Source organism: Dermacentor silvarum, chromosome 5 (assembly GCF_013339745.2).
Source record: "Dermacentor silvarum isolate Dsil-2018 chromosome 5, BIME_Dsil_1.4, whole genome shotgun sequence".
In the NCBI taxonomy this organism is placed as follows: Eukaryota; Metazoa; Arthropoda; class Arachnida; order Ixodida; family Ixodidae; genus Dermacentor; species Dermacentor silvarum.
Genome location: NC_051158.1, coordinates 89,670,672 through 89,689,389, shown reverse-complemented (window position 1 = coordinate 89,689,389; position 18,718 = coordinate 89,670,672). Strand labels below are relative to the sequence as shown.

The following is an 18,718-nucleotide window of genomic DNA, read 5'->3' as shown; positions in this document are numbered from 1 at the left end:
CGCCAAGCGTCTCAACGAGCTGGCTTGCCCGCGAGAAAGGGCGTTCTATGCCACTTGTCGATGCATGCCTCTGTGGTGGAACGGTTTCAGTATCAGGCTTCTGTAGTCCTGTGCTCAACATTCCTGCCGTCGCACAATTGTATTAATGTTTATTTAATTTTTTATAACTCTATACTTTCTTGAGAATGATGACTTTACAAAGTCACAAAGCCGTTAGAAGCCAAACGGACGAAGTTAGTATACTACCCACTATTCCCCATGTTGCCTGAATCGCCCTGCTTGCAGCTGCCGTAGACACGTGTGCCGCAGTTACCTCTATACTCGCGGACAACTTTCTGTGGCAATGAAGGGAAAGCTACGGGCGCGTGGATGCTGCACATGTGTTACCGCGCCAAGTAGTCCGGCAGCGTTTGACAGTGCTTTTGGTTGCTCGGAACGGACGCTGAATCGACGCAGCTTTCACGTGCGACGGTTTCGCGTTTGCCCAGACGCGGAAGGGAAAAGCCACAAAATTAGTAAACTTTTACGCTCAGTAGTGTGTTCTGTCTTATTTAACTGTTGCTAATAAGCTGTTTATGTTTTCTCTTCCCCAGCCTAAACCAACGTGGTTTAAAACGAGAGACTCTTTTCAGAAGCGCTCTCGCTTGTGCGCGCTTTGCCTCCTTAACTTTCCCTTCATTGCCACACAAAGTTGTCCGCGAGCATAGTAATTACTGTATAAAACTCTACGTTTAAAATGGCAAACTACTTCGCTGCACCGTTCTAGATGGCGCCACTATACCGGTAAACGCGTTCTGCGTTTGAGCTAGATACGTACGAAACATTCATCGACGATTGCGATACGCACCAATGTGAATTTCGAGCGCAGCTGTTTAGGTGTTTTGAATTGGCGTTATATTGTGGAACATATTTGATTCTGCACGACAGGGTTCACGGAGGCGCTGGGCCTCTGCTCGGGTACCTCGCCTAGCAGCAGTGGCAGACGAACCATTTCCACCAGTTGCGTCGCTCATTGTTCATAAAGAAGGCGCGAACACGGGAACGCGTGGCTCGCGTGGAGCACATTCTCTAGCGGTGGTGGCATAGGCTTAGTAGCGAATGCGCAGTCGGTTCAAAGCCCACGCCACCGCTTTGTTTCCAAAAATGGTATGGGTGGGCGCGTTCCCCGCATGCCTAGTCACCGCCTTGAGAGACAGAGTGATCGTGAAGAGCAAGAGGTTCACGTCTCGTGCGTCACTCCGCTTTCTTCCTCAATCTTCCGCCACTCTCTCCTCCTCCGCTTACCTCCTCATGCTTTCGCTGCACCCTCCTCCTCCACTTTCCTCCTTGCACTATTTTTGCTCTCGCCGCCTTTAAATCCGCCATTGCGCTCCTGCGTTGAGCCTCGGCGTCGCTCGACATACTTGATCAAACGAGCACAGAGAAGGATGAAAGAACGGATGCGAGAGAGAGAGAGAGATTGCGGTTGTGAAAATAGCGCCTCTTCCTCTTGCCACAGTGTTTTCAACGACTGTGGTAAGCTCCCAGTCAGAATTTGGTAATGCCTGCCGTATGCACTTCGACCAAATTTTATTCTTTAAATTTCTTCCTCATGATCGGGGTCCCCTGTGAGTAATTCACCTAGGTAAACGTACTCCTTTACAGACTCTAGACGTTGACTGGCGATCCTGAATTCTTGTTCTCTTCGCAGGCTATTGAACAATACGTTTGTGTTCTGCATATTAATCTGCAACCCCAGTCTTACACTTTCTCGGTTAAGGCCCTCAATCATGTGCTGTAATTCATCCCCATTATTGCTGAATAGGACAATGCCATCTGTATACCGAAGTTGCTGGTATATTCGCCATTGCTTCTCCCTCCGAAGAGTTCCCAGCCTAAGAGCTGGAATCAGAGCTTAAATATATCTATTCTCGTTCATTACATAACGAGGGCTCGAATCCGGCAACATTGATGCCTACAGGTAGCATATGTGGGTTTATTGACCAGTTGCTTTCACCCACAAAGATCACGTACTCATGAGGCCTGTGGCAGAATTAAAGGATGTCCCACATCCGCCGCCTAGGTTGGTGGGTGGTGGCGCTGGCTAACACTACCAGGGTTAGTTCCAGTTGTAAAACATAAATACCCCCGAAAGTGGATGGGAAAACGGCGCCGCGGTAGCTCAATGGTGAGAGCCTCGCACGCCTAATGCGAAGACGTGGCTTCGTTGACGCGGCCAGTTGTTTTTTCATGCATTTTTATTTTCATTAATTTACCGTTTCCTAAATTCAATTAGGAAGTACAAGTAATTTTCCCTATCTTGTCCTTGGTGCCATTGTGGGTGGGATTCTTCTGATATATATATATATATATATATATATATATATATATTGTACGAGACGAGCACATACAGAACACCCGCTCCTTGGGCACGCTGTTCTATTCCACTTCGTCGTCCATCACCTCTGCCATCCAGCCTCCGAACCATGGACCCACTCTTCACTACACTCGGCCACGTTGCGACTGGTTTGTTCCTGTAAGAACACATGATGTCACGTTGTCTGTCGACGGATGCGCTTCTTAATGCGTCACACATGCAAAGCAAAGTTATCTCGCTTTCTGTTGTCCATGCGCGTGTCAAAAGGCATTCACCGTACTCGCTAAGTGTTCTCGTCCAGGCGCTCTGTCATAATGAAAGGTCATTCGTACTTTGTGCGCAGTTTGAAGAGGACGGTGCACCTGGTTGTACCCACACCTCTTCGCCTATATTTTATTGTGGTGGCAGATGATGGCGTCGGTCGTACTACCGTTTTTGCTCATGTTGCGCATGCGAAGTCCTCCTACCCGCCTCGGTGAGGATATTGCGACAAAGTGTCTGTCGTGCCACGGAAAGTCTAACTTTTATGGGCGTGTACAAGCCGAATATAGCGCTTAGTTGCGGTATTTGGCCGTACACAATCTCGCGTGGGGAAGTTCGTGTAGAGCTCTGTAAAGCCGTGTGCATTGCGTATGCAGCCGCTTGGAGATGGTCTTCCCAATCATCTTCACCTGGTTTGTGATTCTTGCAATACGGTGCGAGTCGAGCTTCTAAAGTATGGTTTGACATTTCCGTGAGACCATTGGCTTGGGGATGGTAGGCAGACGCGCAGTAAGTGCAGAGGTAAGCTAAGTGCGGAGCTCGCGACTGCGGAAAGTGGTCCACTGGTCGGAGATCAACTTTTTTTGGAAGACCGTGTCTCCATTCGAAGCGGTCCCGCAGGAATCGGATCCCATAGCTGGCGGCAAACGAAGGCACAGCAGGTTGCATAAGGTTGCTCGAAAGTCTACATGGCCTTCTTCGGGGTTGTCGTGGATAGCTTGCAAAACACTTGATCGTAAGGGATAAGGAATCACCACAATGTGGCATTCGCCTCTTTTATTGACCCAATGGAGACGATACAACGTCATCATCATCATCATCAGCCTATATTTTATGTTCACTGCAGGACGAAGGCCACTCCCTGCTATATCCACTTACCCCTGTCTTGCGCTAGCGTATCCCAACTTGCGCCTGCAAATTTCATAACTTCATCACCCCATCTAGTTTTCTGCCGACCTCGACTGCGCTTCCCTTCTCTTGGTATCCATTCTGTAACTCTAATGGTCCACCGGTTATCCATGCTGCGCATTACGATACAACGTACTATCACGTAAAACACACTTGTCATTGCGTCCCGTATCCGTAATACTCTATAAGGGGTACGAAACTTTTGCCGGCACGTTGGGCCTTTGTCAGGTCTTGTTGAGGAAACATGATCCAACTTTGTCGGTTCCGCGGGGAGGCTTCCTCGATTGGGTTTCGTGATAAAGCGTCCGCAAGCTGATTTTGTACTGTAGCACGGCGATGCACGCCGTATGTGTAGTCCTGTAGCCGAACAATCCATCCGGAAAACATGTGTTTCAGGTACAGCGTTTGAAACATCCATGCTATCGCGGAATTATCGGTTACGACTGTGAATTGTCTGACAACAAATATTGACGGAACTTCTCGCCACGCTTCAAAATACAGTCAAACACTCCAGTTCGTTGGAGTGGTAATGACGCTACGCGTCTGACAGTTTACGACTGGCATAAGCGACAACGTGTGCACACCCACTTGTGTCACGCTGAAGCAACACTGCCCCTATGCCATTCTGACTCGCCTCGGTGTGTACTTCTGTCACCCAATCTACTATAAAGTGGCACACACCGGACACTGTGCCAGCTGGTGTATGAGGGTTCGGAAGGCTTTGTCCTGCGACGGTCCCCATTGAAATTGAGCTCCTCTCTTTAGCAAGTCTGTGAGGGGAGTATCAGTTGAAGCAAAGTTCGGGGACAAACTTGCGCAAGTACTATGCCATTCCGAGGAATGCTTGAAGCTGTTTAATATGGGTTTGTGCGGGAGATGTAGAAGTAGAGCCTTGGAGGTAGTGGCACATACCCACTCTCGGGGAGTGGCCAAAAACCGGGTGGTTCAATATCAGACGTAGAACGAAGATTTATAAAATACTGTTCCAATCTACGTCGTCATCTTCCACCTCTGTCCATCCAGCCTCGCAGCCATGGACCCACTCTTCATTACAATATATATATATATATATATATATATATAGAGAGAGAGAGAGAGAGAGAGAGAGATGAGACAGTTCACGGTCATTCCGCCTGACGATCGTCAATGAGTAAGAGGAAGCACCCGCGATGAAGCAATAAAGCCATGTGCTCGGTTTGACATCATGGCCCTTTCGTTAGATTGCGTCGACAGGATCAACTTCAGCAGCATCATGAGCACATCCAAACAGGTGGCACAAATTCAAAAGTACGACGGAGCAGGAGATGACGTCTTTTGGGGCAAATGGCTACGTTTCTTTGACTCCAAGGCGACGACCGCAGGATGCCTGGAGCGAGACATGACTTGAGCGATCAGTTGGAAGGTGAGGCTTTCCGTTGGTATTTGACCGTGCTTTTCGACACCTGCAAATCATGGGAAAGCATCAAAGAAAGCCTACTCGAATGATTCGCTGCACCCGTCGGGAATTCGTTCCGCCAGTTGATACATTGTTGCCTGAGGAGAGGTCAACCATTCAGGCAACAACGAAGGAAAAGTGCAATTGGGCCGCCTTGCCGACTTGAAGTACAGACATCGTTTCAGGCTTGACTGACAATGTGCCTCCAGAAATGGAGATGCATCTTGCTACGAAGGCATGCTCAACGTCAGCGAATCGAAGTGGCTCTCAGCTGCACTAGCAGCAGATTCGTCTTTGAAACGTGCCGACATTCGCCGTTCAGCAAGACGGGCAATGGCGCAGTGTGATCCTTCTGCGAAGCGACAAGACTCAGCAGGACCGCCAGGCATGAGTGCAGGCACTGCGCCTCAGCTGGACTGAGACAAACTTCACTGGCACAATGAACGCCCTCGCCGTGACAGCGACACGATGCATGTTAATTCAGTTAGTAAGCGAATGTGTCAAGTTTATACAGACGATGAAACTACTATTCTAACTCTGTATAGCTCTGCTAATTTGCCACCACAATTGATGTTTCACCTTGCGGGCGAAACTGCGACTATTTTCAGCCTCTCATTGAACCTCCACACCAGGACTTTGTACCAGGGCAGCAATATTATACAATCCCCTCCGACGCATCGAAATGAAGTCTTCAACGTTGACGTTTCCTCATTGCAAAGTGTTGACATGACCCATAGGAGTCTCAACAAGCAGCATTGAAGGACATTCTTCAGAAGTATGAAGATCTTTTTTTTTTTCGAAATTCCAAATGGACTTCGGGTGCATCACGAGTGAGCAACAGTGCATTATAGTGACCAGTAAGGTTCCCATTCACCGACCGCCAAACGATGCTCCCAGGCCGACAAAGCGGAGATTGCAAGAAAAGCTGCCTGTCCTCTCGAACAAGATGTAGTACGCCCGTATTTCTCAGCTAAGCCGCACATCTAATCCTAGCTGAAAAGAAAAGCGAAGGCCGTAGCCGTGTGTGCATCGATTACCGGAAACCTAGCGCGGTTACACTACTAGACTATCAGCCTATCGCACACAAGGATGATGTGCTAAATAACTTGGGTAAGTCACGATACTTTTCAACTTTAGATATTACGTCAGGATATTGGCACGTTCAAATGCATGAAGAGGACATTCCCAAAACGGCTTTTGTTACATCTTATGGCTATTAGGAATGGTTAGTTATGCCTTTGGCCTAAAAAACGCCCACACAACATCTGAAAGGGCTGTAATATGAATAATCACAAACCATTATAAAGAATGTTGTCAACTACTTCGCTGCCATTGTAGTATTTTTTAATACATTTCCAGAGCATGTTAGTCACTTGCAAGCTTTATTGGTAGCCCTGAAGATCGATAATGTTAAGCTGAAGCTCAAGAAGTGTCATTTTGCTCAGAATTCTATTGGCTATTCTAGACACAGAGTTTCTCAAGGCACAGGACAGCCAAGAAGAACAAAGTTGAAGCAGTGTTGCGGTTTCCAAAACCGACATGTCAGAAAGACCTGCAACGATGTCTAGGAACCATCAATGTCTACCGGCAATACATTTTCCATTTTATGAATATAGTTTATCTTCTTGCGAGAATGCTACGAAACGACACCCACTGAGAATGGGACGTTCCGTGCGAAAAGGCTTTTAATGAAATGAAGAAACGGCTAACCAAAGAACGAATACTTAGAATATTTAACGCCGAAAGATCATGCGTTTTTTACTGCGATGCTCCAAATGTAGGCATCTGGGCTGTGCTAAAACAACCAGATGACGAAGGAAACGAATACCCTGTGGCCTGTTATTCGCGGAAACGGCTGAAGCACGAATAGAATTAGGCAATAACAGAGCTCGAATGCTTGGATATATTTGACGCTGTCGACAAGTGGCATTGCTGCCTGGATGGAAAGACTTTTACTGTCATAACCGACCATGCTGCCTTACAGTGGCTAAGAACATCAAAAATCCACGTGGGCGCCAACTTAAGTGGTCCTTAAAGCTATCTATGTATGACGTCAACATGCGACACCGGAAAGGCAGCGATAACATCGAAGCAGACGCGTTTTCTCGGAGTTCTGTCATCCAACTTCTTTCCATACCAAAGCTTCAAGACCACCGAGATGACCGCCCACATTGCAAACACACGATTGAAAATGGACTCACTATTGTCAGCAGAAAGGGAATTTAAAAAGTCTATGACCCTCATGCCTCCGACTGGGACTGCTCGAAAAAGCCCACCGCCAGTTTGGACATATTGGAACGAAGAAAACCTCGCGAATACTTTCACCGCAGTATTACTGGCCAGAAAATATTACTGATGTTGCTACACACGTCCATCATTTGGACGTGTGTAGCGCCAAAAAGCAAGTTATTTGGGTAACAGGAGTCTAGAAGACCTCTGTAGCGAATGACGTGGCCATTAGTCACCACTGTATAAGCCTCCCTAGTTCTTCTAATCTCACTAAGGCCGATAATATCCCAGGCGATGCCTGATAATTCCTCAAACAGCACTGCTAAGCTAACCTCACTCAAGAGCGTTCGTGTGTTGAACATTGACAGGTTCAGTTTCCAGTGTAGGCCTATCCGGATCCAAAGATGTTGATGTACGGCGTGGCAATCCAAGCATCCGCACCTTTGATTGTGCGGATTTTATTTCTGCAAGTGTAGGTCAGTAAATGGAAGCTGCATCGCAGATACCCGAGAAACGGCTTTCTACATAGTTGTGACATTGCGTGTACTAGCGTACCCGTTTTTTTACGCTGATTTTTCCCTCAAGAATTTTGAATAGGTGTGAAATGACCGTTAGGCGCGTCTTCAGGTAGGCTGCAGAGACCACGATCAATGCTGACATTTAAGAATCTGTGGCTGCAGGCCTGGAAAGCTCATGCTCACGGATCTTTATGACGTACGACGGCATTCGTCTCCACGTAAACGCAACCAGCGCACATGTCTCCGGTGAAATCTCAAGGCCTTGATCTCTTACACATTCCCTATTTGACATTTTGTTTAAAAAGAATGTGTTACTCGCATTTCAAATCGACACTCTAAGGCCAACTGAAAACGCGGTTGTGTTTCATGCTTCTAATGATTTTCCTTCATGTAAACAAGAATCCACATATCAGGAATACGCTGCAGACCTTAGAGCCATCTGCCCATTCTTCAGTTTGTACAGATGGAGGAAGAGGACTTTCTCGGTGTTCAAGGAACTCGGTATACCTGGGCCGGAGCCTAACCTTATTTTCGGCAACCTGCTTGAAATCCGCAAAAAGGTAAAACATACGATTATATGCTTGCTAGCTGTCTATTTCCTGAAAATAGTGCTTCGTTTAGGTATGTTTCCAATTTGAAGCAGTTTACCCTTGTATATACTTCATCCAGGCCATGATGCCACGCAGGTAGGTAAAAATTTATTAAATTAAATTAAGGGGTTTTACGTGCCAAAACCACAATTTGATTATGAGGCACGCCGTGGTGGGGAACTCCGGAAATGTGGACCACCTGGGGCTCTTCACGTGCACCTAAATCTAAGGACATGGGTGATTTGACATTTCGCCCCCATCGAATTGCGGCCGCCGTGGCCGGGATTCGATCCCGCGGCCTCGTGCTCAGCAGCCCAACACCATAGTCACTGAGCAACCACGCCGGGTACAGGTAGGTGGTACCTGTCTTGCCTACTGTGTACACTTGCTAGTTCTGGCAAGCACGTATGGCTCCATTGATCCTGAGTTGTTTATCCTCGTATAGAAAAACTAACTAACCTGCCGACTATCAGGGCCACTAATCGAAGTGTTTTCGTCACGTGAACTAGTGGCTCTGATGGCATAATGAATGCAAATCACGCAAACCCTGCCTTTGTTATGCGGCTACAAGAAATAGTGTTGCGCTCTGGCGCGCCTAGGGATTGAACACGTGTGCTACGCGCTTATTTCGCACAGACATAGCGGACGCGGTGTCAGACTTGCGAAATTGAGCGTTAGGTACGTGTCGCCATAACTAGAGCGGGGAAAAGCTGCTAGACTTGCTTCTGGCAACAACATTATCAAGGTGAGCAGTCGCGAAAACAACTCCCTGATTTGCGCTGTGAGTAAAACAACAAAAAAGATCAAACAACACCGTCTCTTAATTCCATAGCGCAGTAACTTTGTACCAGCGCCCTCATGCCTGTCACAACGTATTTTCCTAGCTAAACTATGGGCTTAAGGAACCAGACTACTGCGCAAAATGTAAAAAAAGAAAAATTTCATGCAGAAATGGCATGAAGAAGGGAACAAACAGTTCACGAAACATTTGGGATTTGGAGGTTTTATGCTGTGACCATCTCATACCACATTGGCACTTTTCAAAACTGATTATACCGTTTCATTAACACTGGTTTGCCAATCTTTTTTAACACACATTTATTCCAATACAAATATATTAGTTAGGTCTATTTATTACTTATATCAGGTAAGAAAGCCTAGTTACTTCACCGCAACAAGCTTTTTGCCTCATATAGTTGTAGTGAGTCAGTCCACATTGGTTGATGCTGCTCTACTTTCAGGGCATGGGTCTATTGTCGAGGGAATGGACGAAGAAGTACGGTGACATCGTGGGGTAAGCTACCACTTTGGTTTGCAATAGCTACAAAGATCCGCGCAGCCTCATTCGTGCTGCTGTACTGGTTCTTGGATAAGAGAGAGAGAAATAACTTTATTGAGGAAAAATAGGGTTACGGGTGCCGGAGGGTGGCTCCTCAGTCAAGAATTGCAGTGACCACCGCCACGCATTGGGCCTGGTCGAGCAGGGTCAATTGAATCTCCAGGTCAGTGCGGCTGAGGATGGCTGCCCAAGGATTCCTAAAAGAATGTTGTGCTTAATTGGTGTATAATTGAATTTTTCAGTCATGATTCTTCGGTAGTGGTTCTTTGATTAAAAAAAATTAAAAGCGCTGACGATGACTGACAACAGTTTGAATACTACTGCGTGCTTAGGTAAGACGGTAAGAAAGCACGCTTAGGTAAGCGCTTTCGTTCTCCGAGTACATGCTATAAACGTCAAAGTTCTTGTGCTCTTGCACGAGGGATGCTCGCCGCATCAGATCATTCTTGCTTCACAAATGCTGTAGTCACTATGGAGTTTTATGCTAAAGTTGCTGGAGGAAAATTCATCGCTACAAATAATCAGCCATCAATAAAATAGGTAGTACATAGGTTCTTTACACGAAAGTGTTATATGTAAGGTTTCACTTAAAATCTGTCCGGTCCGAGTACATACGTCACGCAATAATCATCACTCAAATCCCCGAGATAGCGATTGCTGTTTTGTGTCTACCTAATGATCAGCAAAGTAGGCATTACAAATTCAGAGCCCTTCCACTACTTTGAAGATGGAAACCAGCGAAGATGTGACTATGCTGGGTCTGCTATAGTGAATATTGATATAGTGAATTTATATATTATCATTATTGACTATACTGAGCGCCTTCGCCATGTTCGCCAAAGAGCAAGGGCACCGGCGTCTTGTTTTCGCCCGGCGCGATGGCCAAGTAGTGCTTTTTCTGCGCCAAGTACGCCCCATCGTCATAAACTAGCGTACGAGCCACTGCATTCAAAGCCGCGGCACACGGCACGGCAGCGTCAGGATCCTGGAGGATGTGGCTAAAAGAGCGTCCGTCCCATCACGAGTCCAAAGGGCAACTGCTGATAACAACGCCAGTGCGATCTCTACGTCCCTAAACAAAGGGGCGCAACGATTGGTGGGACGTGCCGCCGCCGAGTATCGCGACACCTGTGGAACAGGCATCGGCGTTGCGAGGGGTATAACATTGTGTCATCCATCATCCGTTTTGACACATGTGCTAAGGTAGCACTGGCGGGAAACCTCCACGCACATGGAGCCATAGCTAATGCTGATTATAGTTTTTTCTACGCGCGGACACGATCCTGGGGAACCTAGCCATTAATAGCTTCCCTGTAAAAAGATTGGAAAGATTAGCTTTATTACGGAATCCTGCGTTCGGTTATGCTTATTTGAAGGAATCACGATATTTGGGTGTGTTATTTTCTCACTCAGTAATTCCTTAGAGATAATAATAGCAGCGTGGACACCTATAATAGTATTAAAGCTGGTAGTGCATCGAAATGCAGTGCGTTGCGGCCATATTTTGCTGCTTTGTGCCTACTTAATTGTTAAAGAGATAGAAGGTAGAAGGGTTTGATGTATTAAAGGAAGTATGCTTTTTTGGCGTATATTTCATGCACTAAGAGTATTTAGGTGTAATTTGTTGATAAATACCGAAATGTTTAGAAAATATGCCCAACAGCGTGGAGAATGGTAGTAAAGATGGTTGTGCTCGGAAGTGTCTCACGCTCTATCTCGATTGGCATCTACGGGACAAGACGTTTTGTTTAAATCAGGGACGTTGTATTCATATATAACATGGTTTCACGTGTGCCTGCGGGTGAATAAATTTTCGTGTTTTCCCCGACAACCGTCACCTCTCGGTGTCGTCGCGGCGGTTCGCCCCTTTTTTGTGCGTCCGCTAGCGTTCAATACGAGGGGCGTTCATAAAGTTCGTATTATCAGTGCGACACATTTAGAAAAGGCGTCCACAATATACATCAAAATGAGTGTGCGTCTGTCTAGGTTTAGGGTAATATAAAATTATAGTTCTTTGTCATACCGCGCACCACCGCTAGGGGGCCAAAACAAAAATGGCAGCACCCATCAGGAAAGTCGAAGCACGTGCAGTGATCCGCTTTCTGTATTTGAAGGAACAAGATGCCAAGACGATTCACGCCGAGCTGGTGGCGGTGTACGGTGACAATGCCCCAGCCTATGACACTGTTGTCAAATAGCGCAGACGATTTCAGTGCGGTCAAACAAGCCTGGACGACGCAGAACGACGCCGAACGGAGTGGCCGCCCATCGCTCGATGGTGAACCTCAAGTTGCTGCTCAAGTAGAGGCTCTCGTACTCGCTGACCGGTAGATAACTGTTGAAGAATTAGTAGCACAGGTTAACATGAGTGCAGGCTCTGTGCACAACATACTTCACAACAACCTGCATATGACGAAAGTTGCCGCACACTGGGTTCGGTATTTGCTGACGGCAGTGCAAGAAGACTTGCGGAAGGAAGCAGCCGCAAAAATGTTGAAGCTTTGTGAGAGTGACCCTGACGACCTTTTTGAACGCCTGATAACCATGGATGAGTCTTGGGTGCACAGTTATGAGCCTTAAACTAAACTTCAAAGCAAACAATGGAAGCACGGAAACTCACCCGCGCCAAAAAAGGCCAAGGTTGTGCCGTCGTCAGGCAAGGCCATGCTGAGCCTCTTCTGGGACTACCGTGGTGCTCTTCTGACAGAATATGCCAGCAAAGGCGAAACTATTACAGCAAAGTACTATTGCGAGCTTCTCACCTAATTGCGAGGTGCTATCAAGGAGAAGCGCTAGAGGAAACCTCGCGAAAGGCGTCCGTCTGCTTCATGACAATGCACCTGCTCACTCAGCGCATGTGATGGCGACGCATTCAGCCTCCTTAGGATACAAAATTTTGCCTCACCCGCCATATTCACCTGACCTCGCACTAAGTGACTTCGTCCTCTTCCCTCGCATGAAGAGCACACGGCGCGGAAAACATTTTTGGGACGATGAAGAAGTCATTGTTCAAGTCGAGCTCTTGCCTAATTATCAAAATGAATAGTTCTATACCACTGGACTGCGGCAGCTCATGCATCGTTGGCAGAAGTGCGTGACTTTGGGAGGAGATTATGCAGAGAAAGAAGAAACTTCTAATAAAATTTTGTGTCTTTGTCTCTCTTTTTTCATGCCAATAATACGAACTTTATGAACGCCCCTTGTACATGGATCTGGGCACTCGATACCAGCGGAACTCTAACGACGTAATAGTCGTTCTAGTGTAAAAATTTTATTCAACATTAGATCCAGGTCCAGTGGGTGGTTCTCTCAGTCTAGGGCCCCACTGGTGAACGCGACACGGCAGGCCTGGTCGAGAAGCGCTAATTAGTCATCCGGCACGCTGCTGGTGAGCCACACCTCCCGCTGCCTACTATTGTAGTTTTGCCCAAAATTTGATTTCTTGTGGTTGACTCTTGCATGATCATGTGACCAGCGTCTGTTCGAAATTAATGGAACGTGTATTTCACTCTCATACCCGCCGTGGTTGCTCAGTGGCTATGGTGTTGGGCTGCTGAGCACGAGGTCGCGGGATCGAATCCCGGCCACGGCGGCCGCATTTCGATGGGGGCGAAATGCGAAAAACACCAGTGTACTTAGATTTAGGTGCACGTGAAAGAACCCCAGGTGGTCCAAATTTCCGGAGTCCCCCACTACGGCGTGCCTCATAATCAGATCGTGGTTTTGGCACGTAAAACCCCATAATTTCATTTTTTTTTTCATTTCACTCTCATATTGCTTCATTCCTAACGTCTGTGAATTTCTTCCACCCTAAGCAGCATAGCTTCGATAAAGGTTTATCTTTTGATAGCGAATTACCACTCTTGATAAATAACAAAATCTCTAACCTTGATAAAAACATCCCAGTTTACGCCCTCTTTTTAGATTTCGAAAAGGCGTTTCACAACATTGCGCATCATCGGCTTGTCCTAAAACTTCCTCGTTTGCACCTTAATCCTCTTGTCTTAGATAGGATACAAAATTTCACGTAACAGACAACAGTTTGCGTATGCTGACCACTCCACCTCTAAAAGCCCTGCGCTCTCCGGAGTGCCCCAAGGCACAGTTCTTACGTCTGTTATCTTCCTTATATATTAATGATTTACCGGCTAATCTTCCAACATTCGCCTTTTTGCTGACGATTGTGTCATTTATCACCCAATCCTCACTGGTAGCGTCAACCACGCATTGAAAGATGATCTTGACAAAATTGCCACTTGGTGCAACATACGGCTAATGTCACTGAACACTACAAAGACACAACTAGTACCTTTTCATCGGCGGAAGCTTCACCATACTCCGAAGTATGTTCTCTGCAACCCGGAAGTATCTGTGGAGTCATGCAAGTACCTTGGCCTTACACTTTCAAATAAACTTTCTTGGTCTTCTCGTATTACGAATATCATTAACGAAGGCAATTGCACGCTCGGTTATTTCCGCCGAAACTTGTGATTCGTACCCCCATCCTTAAAAATACTAACTTATGTAACTTTGGTCAGTCGTAAGCAATAATACGCATGCTCTATTTGGGACCCAGACCAAACCGCCCTTTCTAACACTCTAAAAGCAGTTTAAGACCGTGCAGCTCGTTTTATTTATTCTGATTATTCATAACACACTAGTGTCTCTCAGCTAAAATTAAAAGCAGGAATTTCCAATCTAGATATAAGGTGTCATTTATTTAGACTGTGTCTTTGTCACAAATTTTATCATCCTGCCTTTTAGTACTTCAGCCATCATTCCAGCGCACCGTCTATCTTGCCGATTACGTCACGAATGATCTGCAAGAGCGCAGTTGTCCTGCCCAGACAACTGCGCTCTTACATCCTTTCCTTGCGAAGAGTGCCCGGGACTGAAATTACCTTTCCGCCGACGCCATGGATGCATCACTCCAATCCACATCACTTCAGAGCTGCCATTGAGTCCATTATTTCATTGAAGTGATCACCCATCCCACATGTTATATCCCACACTGGAGCCTTTGAGGTAATAATAATAATAAATAGATAAATCTGGTCTACAGGTGCTGCCGGTCAGTGCCACTAGCGAAGCTGTAACGTGCGCCCCCGGTGTTGATCACTGAGTTAATCCCTAGGATTCATGAAATCATTTATGAATTATGCGGTTACATACACGTTCGGCTGCGACGGAGAGAACAACATCACTGACGGTTTACCCGCAGTACGACGTTGTCGCTTGCGTTCAATGTCTCAAGTTTGCTCGGCGCCATGGTTAGCAGCATTCGCCTGCCATTGCCGCTTGCAATTCGTCGAAATAAAATTGCTTCAAAATTTAATCTATCCGTCACGCAAGACAACGAATGGCTCAAAGCCATTTAACCAAAAGCTCACACCCCCGTAAACGCCGCCTCCCCATTATGACGACAGAAGAGAAGTGAAATTCTACGTTGCAATCGAGAGCGGCAATTGTGCCAGCTGTGGTAGAAGACGACGACGCTCTAGCCATTGCTGATGATGATACTTTCGGCGTACAGGCGACGGATGGTCCAATCGGCTATCCATATAAAGCTTCGCTGTAAAAACATGTGCAAAAATCGGTAAGCGGTAGCCACGGAGCATAGCGAAACGCAAGCAAAGCATGTACGTCCGACGTACCTTTAGGTAAAGCATTATTGTTATCTCAAGTGCCCTCCTGAGGCGTCCATTTGCCGGTTATCTGTGCCCTTCTGGAGCAGTACTTGGAAAAAATGCAATTTGTTCTCGCGACGAAAAAAGCACTCAGCCACGAAAAAAACGGTCCTGGACTTCTACAACATCAGTCAGAATCTTGCGCATTTCTCGTTGTTATGATCAGAAAATACTCGAATGATCAAAATTAGATAACCAAGGAGAAAGAACATTCGTCAATTAAGGACTTTGCGCCAAAAAAGAAACAAAAAAGCTCTTCGAGATTTGTAACATAGCAATTCAAAAGGCCTACGCTGTAGGCCAGAAGTACATAGGTAGACCTTTAGTAAAACAGGCCCGTCCGAATACATTTTAATGCACAAATTAGTAAAATTTAACACTGTCGCAGCGACTCACTTAAAGTGGATGATTTTATAATGCTGTATTTATTTATTTATTTATTTATTTATTTATTTATTTATTTATTTATTTATTTGCAATACCTCAAAGGTCCCCGATAAGATTTTACATACGGGGTGGGCGCGTACGATCGTAGATGGGTCCTTAAAGAAGTTGTTTGAAATTACCAGGGTACAAAAAGAAATATTGGCAACTCTTCAATCCGTCACTTGTGCTGGCAATAGTGTCCAAATAAACAAAGATGTCTACGACATCCATGGTCATTGCAGCTTTTTTTTTTTTTCATTTGATACTGTGCTCAAGTTTCTCGTTTTTGGCGTCGCATCGGCATGCTTTGTCGAAATCGGAAGGGTCCTTGGTGCCCATATCATTATTCTGATCAGTATCAACAATTTCAGCAACGAAACCGTGGAAATAGTAGCACTGTGTGTACAAACGTCCAGCCTATTGGTGAGCGACATCGTAGCTCGTATTCACTGAAACGTCTTACGCTAGAATTGTTCGTAAAAAAAAATTCGACTCAATCATGATGTTGGACATATTATTAGCGAAGCTGGCTGGGCAATGACAAAGATCACTTGCGAATGAAAAGCTTTGTGAATTCGTCCCCAGATCTTTTTAACCTGAACGAGCTTTTAAAGCGACTAGGATGTTAAGGAAAAGAAGTGGTTGTGTCTAGCCTCTTCGAAAGGTTCAAGCAATTGCTTGCGGTATAGGTACACTGGTACAGGTTTATACGATCTCGACCTGGTGAGGTGGGTAGTCACTGCAAGAATCAGGAGACGGCGACGAAGGCGGGCATCGTGATGATGAAAAATGTAAAATACTGTATTCACTTCATTGGTACATGGTTTTGACTCTATCCAAGTGTCGAGCGGTTCTGCCTAACACGGGGACCAGGAGGGCCTTAAATCACCCCTCGCGGTCTTGTGGTGTAGCCGATGTCTCCTTCGGGGAACTTGTGCAAGTGTCAGTGCCTTTGTTGGGTTGTAAAGTGGACGCCCTCTTTCCATTCGTGCGTTTTCCTTTGGGTGCTCGCATTTGCGTCTGCTCAGAACGTAGAGGGGTGACGCTTTTTCGGGGATGAAGGCGATTATCTCATCACGGGAAAGCGCCCGGGGATGATTCCCACACCTGAGCGATCCGAGTTTCCAGGAAGATGATAACGGCCTCTTGTCATGGGCAACCGCGCAAGCATGATTCCCACAGTTGAGCGGTCCAATTCCAAGCCGATCCTAACAGTCCGTCCGCCGCCACAGGACGTCTCGAAGGGGTTGCAGCATCCAAGCACCTCGAGGAGACGTGTAGACCCCGTGCCCTTTGCTTCGTTTCGCCGTTGGTTCCAAGGCAGGTGAGGTGACACCTTCCGGAAATAGACCACGCCAAGCCCAATGCACAACAACAGAGAGCACCCAACTAATCATGAGAACTGCCAGGCTCACAGGTTTTTCACATAAAACCTCATCTGATTCATACCTGCAGCCCCCATTCCAGATTCCCGAGAATTAAGAAAAGCAGAAAAATAGACTTAAGTGCGTATTTTAACCAAATTAATACCTAACGTTTCTGTTTCTCTTGCCCGAGAAAGCCACGTTTATTGAGAGACTGAGAGCGCATTGAAAATGATCAAAGGGATAAATGTTGCGCAGTGAGTTACTCGTTTGGTCAGTGCTACCTTTCAGTACCAGCACTTCTAATCCAAAACGTACTGGGCACTAATGACCGCTTCAACTGCAAATTGAACTGATTCATAAAGTGGCATTTAAAGACAGAAAACAAAAAGGCAGACTCTCTCTGCGCGCAACACCGTGAAAAAAAATTGCTTCTCCGAACGCGCTTCAGCAAATCAAAATTCTACAATGGTAAGCGATAAACGCACCTACCCTATAAGCATTGAATTACCCAAAATTATTTGTTTCTACAAACCTCCAATGTCAATGCGTTAATACAAAATGAGCGCGTCCACGAGCCACCACTCGCACACGAATCAATACAACGAAACACCGAGCCTAATGCTTTCTTAATGATATAACTAACGAAAGAAAAAATATGCATCGTGCTCCCTATTCACAAATTTACAAACAAAAACCTTATGGGTGCGCCCCATTAAAAATAACTCCCTTTTAATGCGCACTCGATTAGGTCGTATTCTGAAAGTCGTTGGGCCTCGCCAAGGGCAACAAAGCGCACCAGACATACACTAACCCCTGTACGAAAGAAGAATGGGAACCGAGGGGCTCGATTTTAATAGTCATAACCACATAAAGCCAACAGACAAAGAAGCCAAGGAAAGCATCGGGGAAATTAAGTGTAGTTGAAGTTTGAATGTAGAAAATAATGAAGAAACGGGAAATGAAAGTGGGCGAAAAGATAACTTGTCGCCGGCGGGAGCCGAACCGGCAACCTCCGCATTACGCGTCTCCTGTCGTCGCCCTGTCAGTTTGTGTGGCCGCAGCTTTCTTTCTCGCTTCTGAGAGGGAAGCCGTAAACGCGAGAAGAATTGCCATTCTTCCTCTGTCCGCGCTCTCGCGGCGCATTCCCCATCAATGACTGCTTGACTGGCCCTGTGTGTACACGCAAACCTCAGCCAGGTCGACCCTTGCAGCCGCATTCGCATTTGCGGAGACGCGCCCTGTTTTATTGTCATCCGTCTTCGGTGGCGTCTCCGTTTTCTCAACCACCATAACGAGCGCTTTGGAGGGCTCCACCATCCGGAGCCCTCCACTACGGCGTGTCTCATAATCAGAGCTGGTTTTGGCACGTAAAACACCAGAATCAATCAATCAATCAATCCTGAATGTGCATTTGAAGACTGAAGTGGAAAGTGCTACTGTGTTGCACTTGTTATAGACGAGCACCAAAGTTGCAGTTAGACATCTCAGGAATATGTCCGGTGCTCCTTGGAAAAAATCTTGTAGGAGAGTTTCTTAAGATTTTTTTTTAATTTCCAGATTATCCGCTGCCGGCGATGTTCAGTTTCGCATAATATACATAG

The 18,718-nt window shown here is 46.3% G+C and overlaps 1 protein-coding gene across 3 annotated transcripts in view; it reads left to right on the top strand.

The window, feature by feature from the left end:
* LOC119453582 (cytochrome P450 3A31) overlaps positions 1-18,718 on the top strand; it is a 234,461-nt gene that overhangs the window by 14,527 nt on the left and 201,216 nt on the right. For all 3 annotated transcript variants that reach the window (XM_037715632.2, XM_049668265.1, XM_049668267.1), the window contains exons 2-3: positions 8,163-8,268; positions 9,540-9,592. In XM_037715632.2, coding sequence (XP_037571560.1) covers positions 8,163-8,268; positions 9,540-9,592 — 159 coding nt within the window. The remainder of the gene's footprint in view (positions 1-8,162; positions 8,269-9,539; positions 9,593-18,718) is intronic.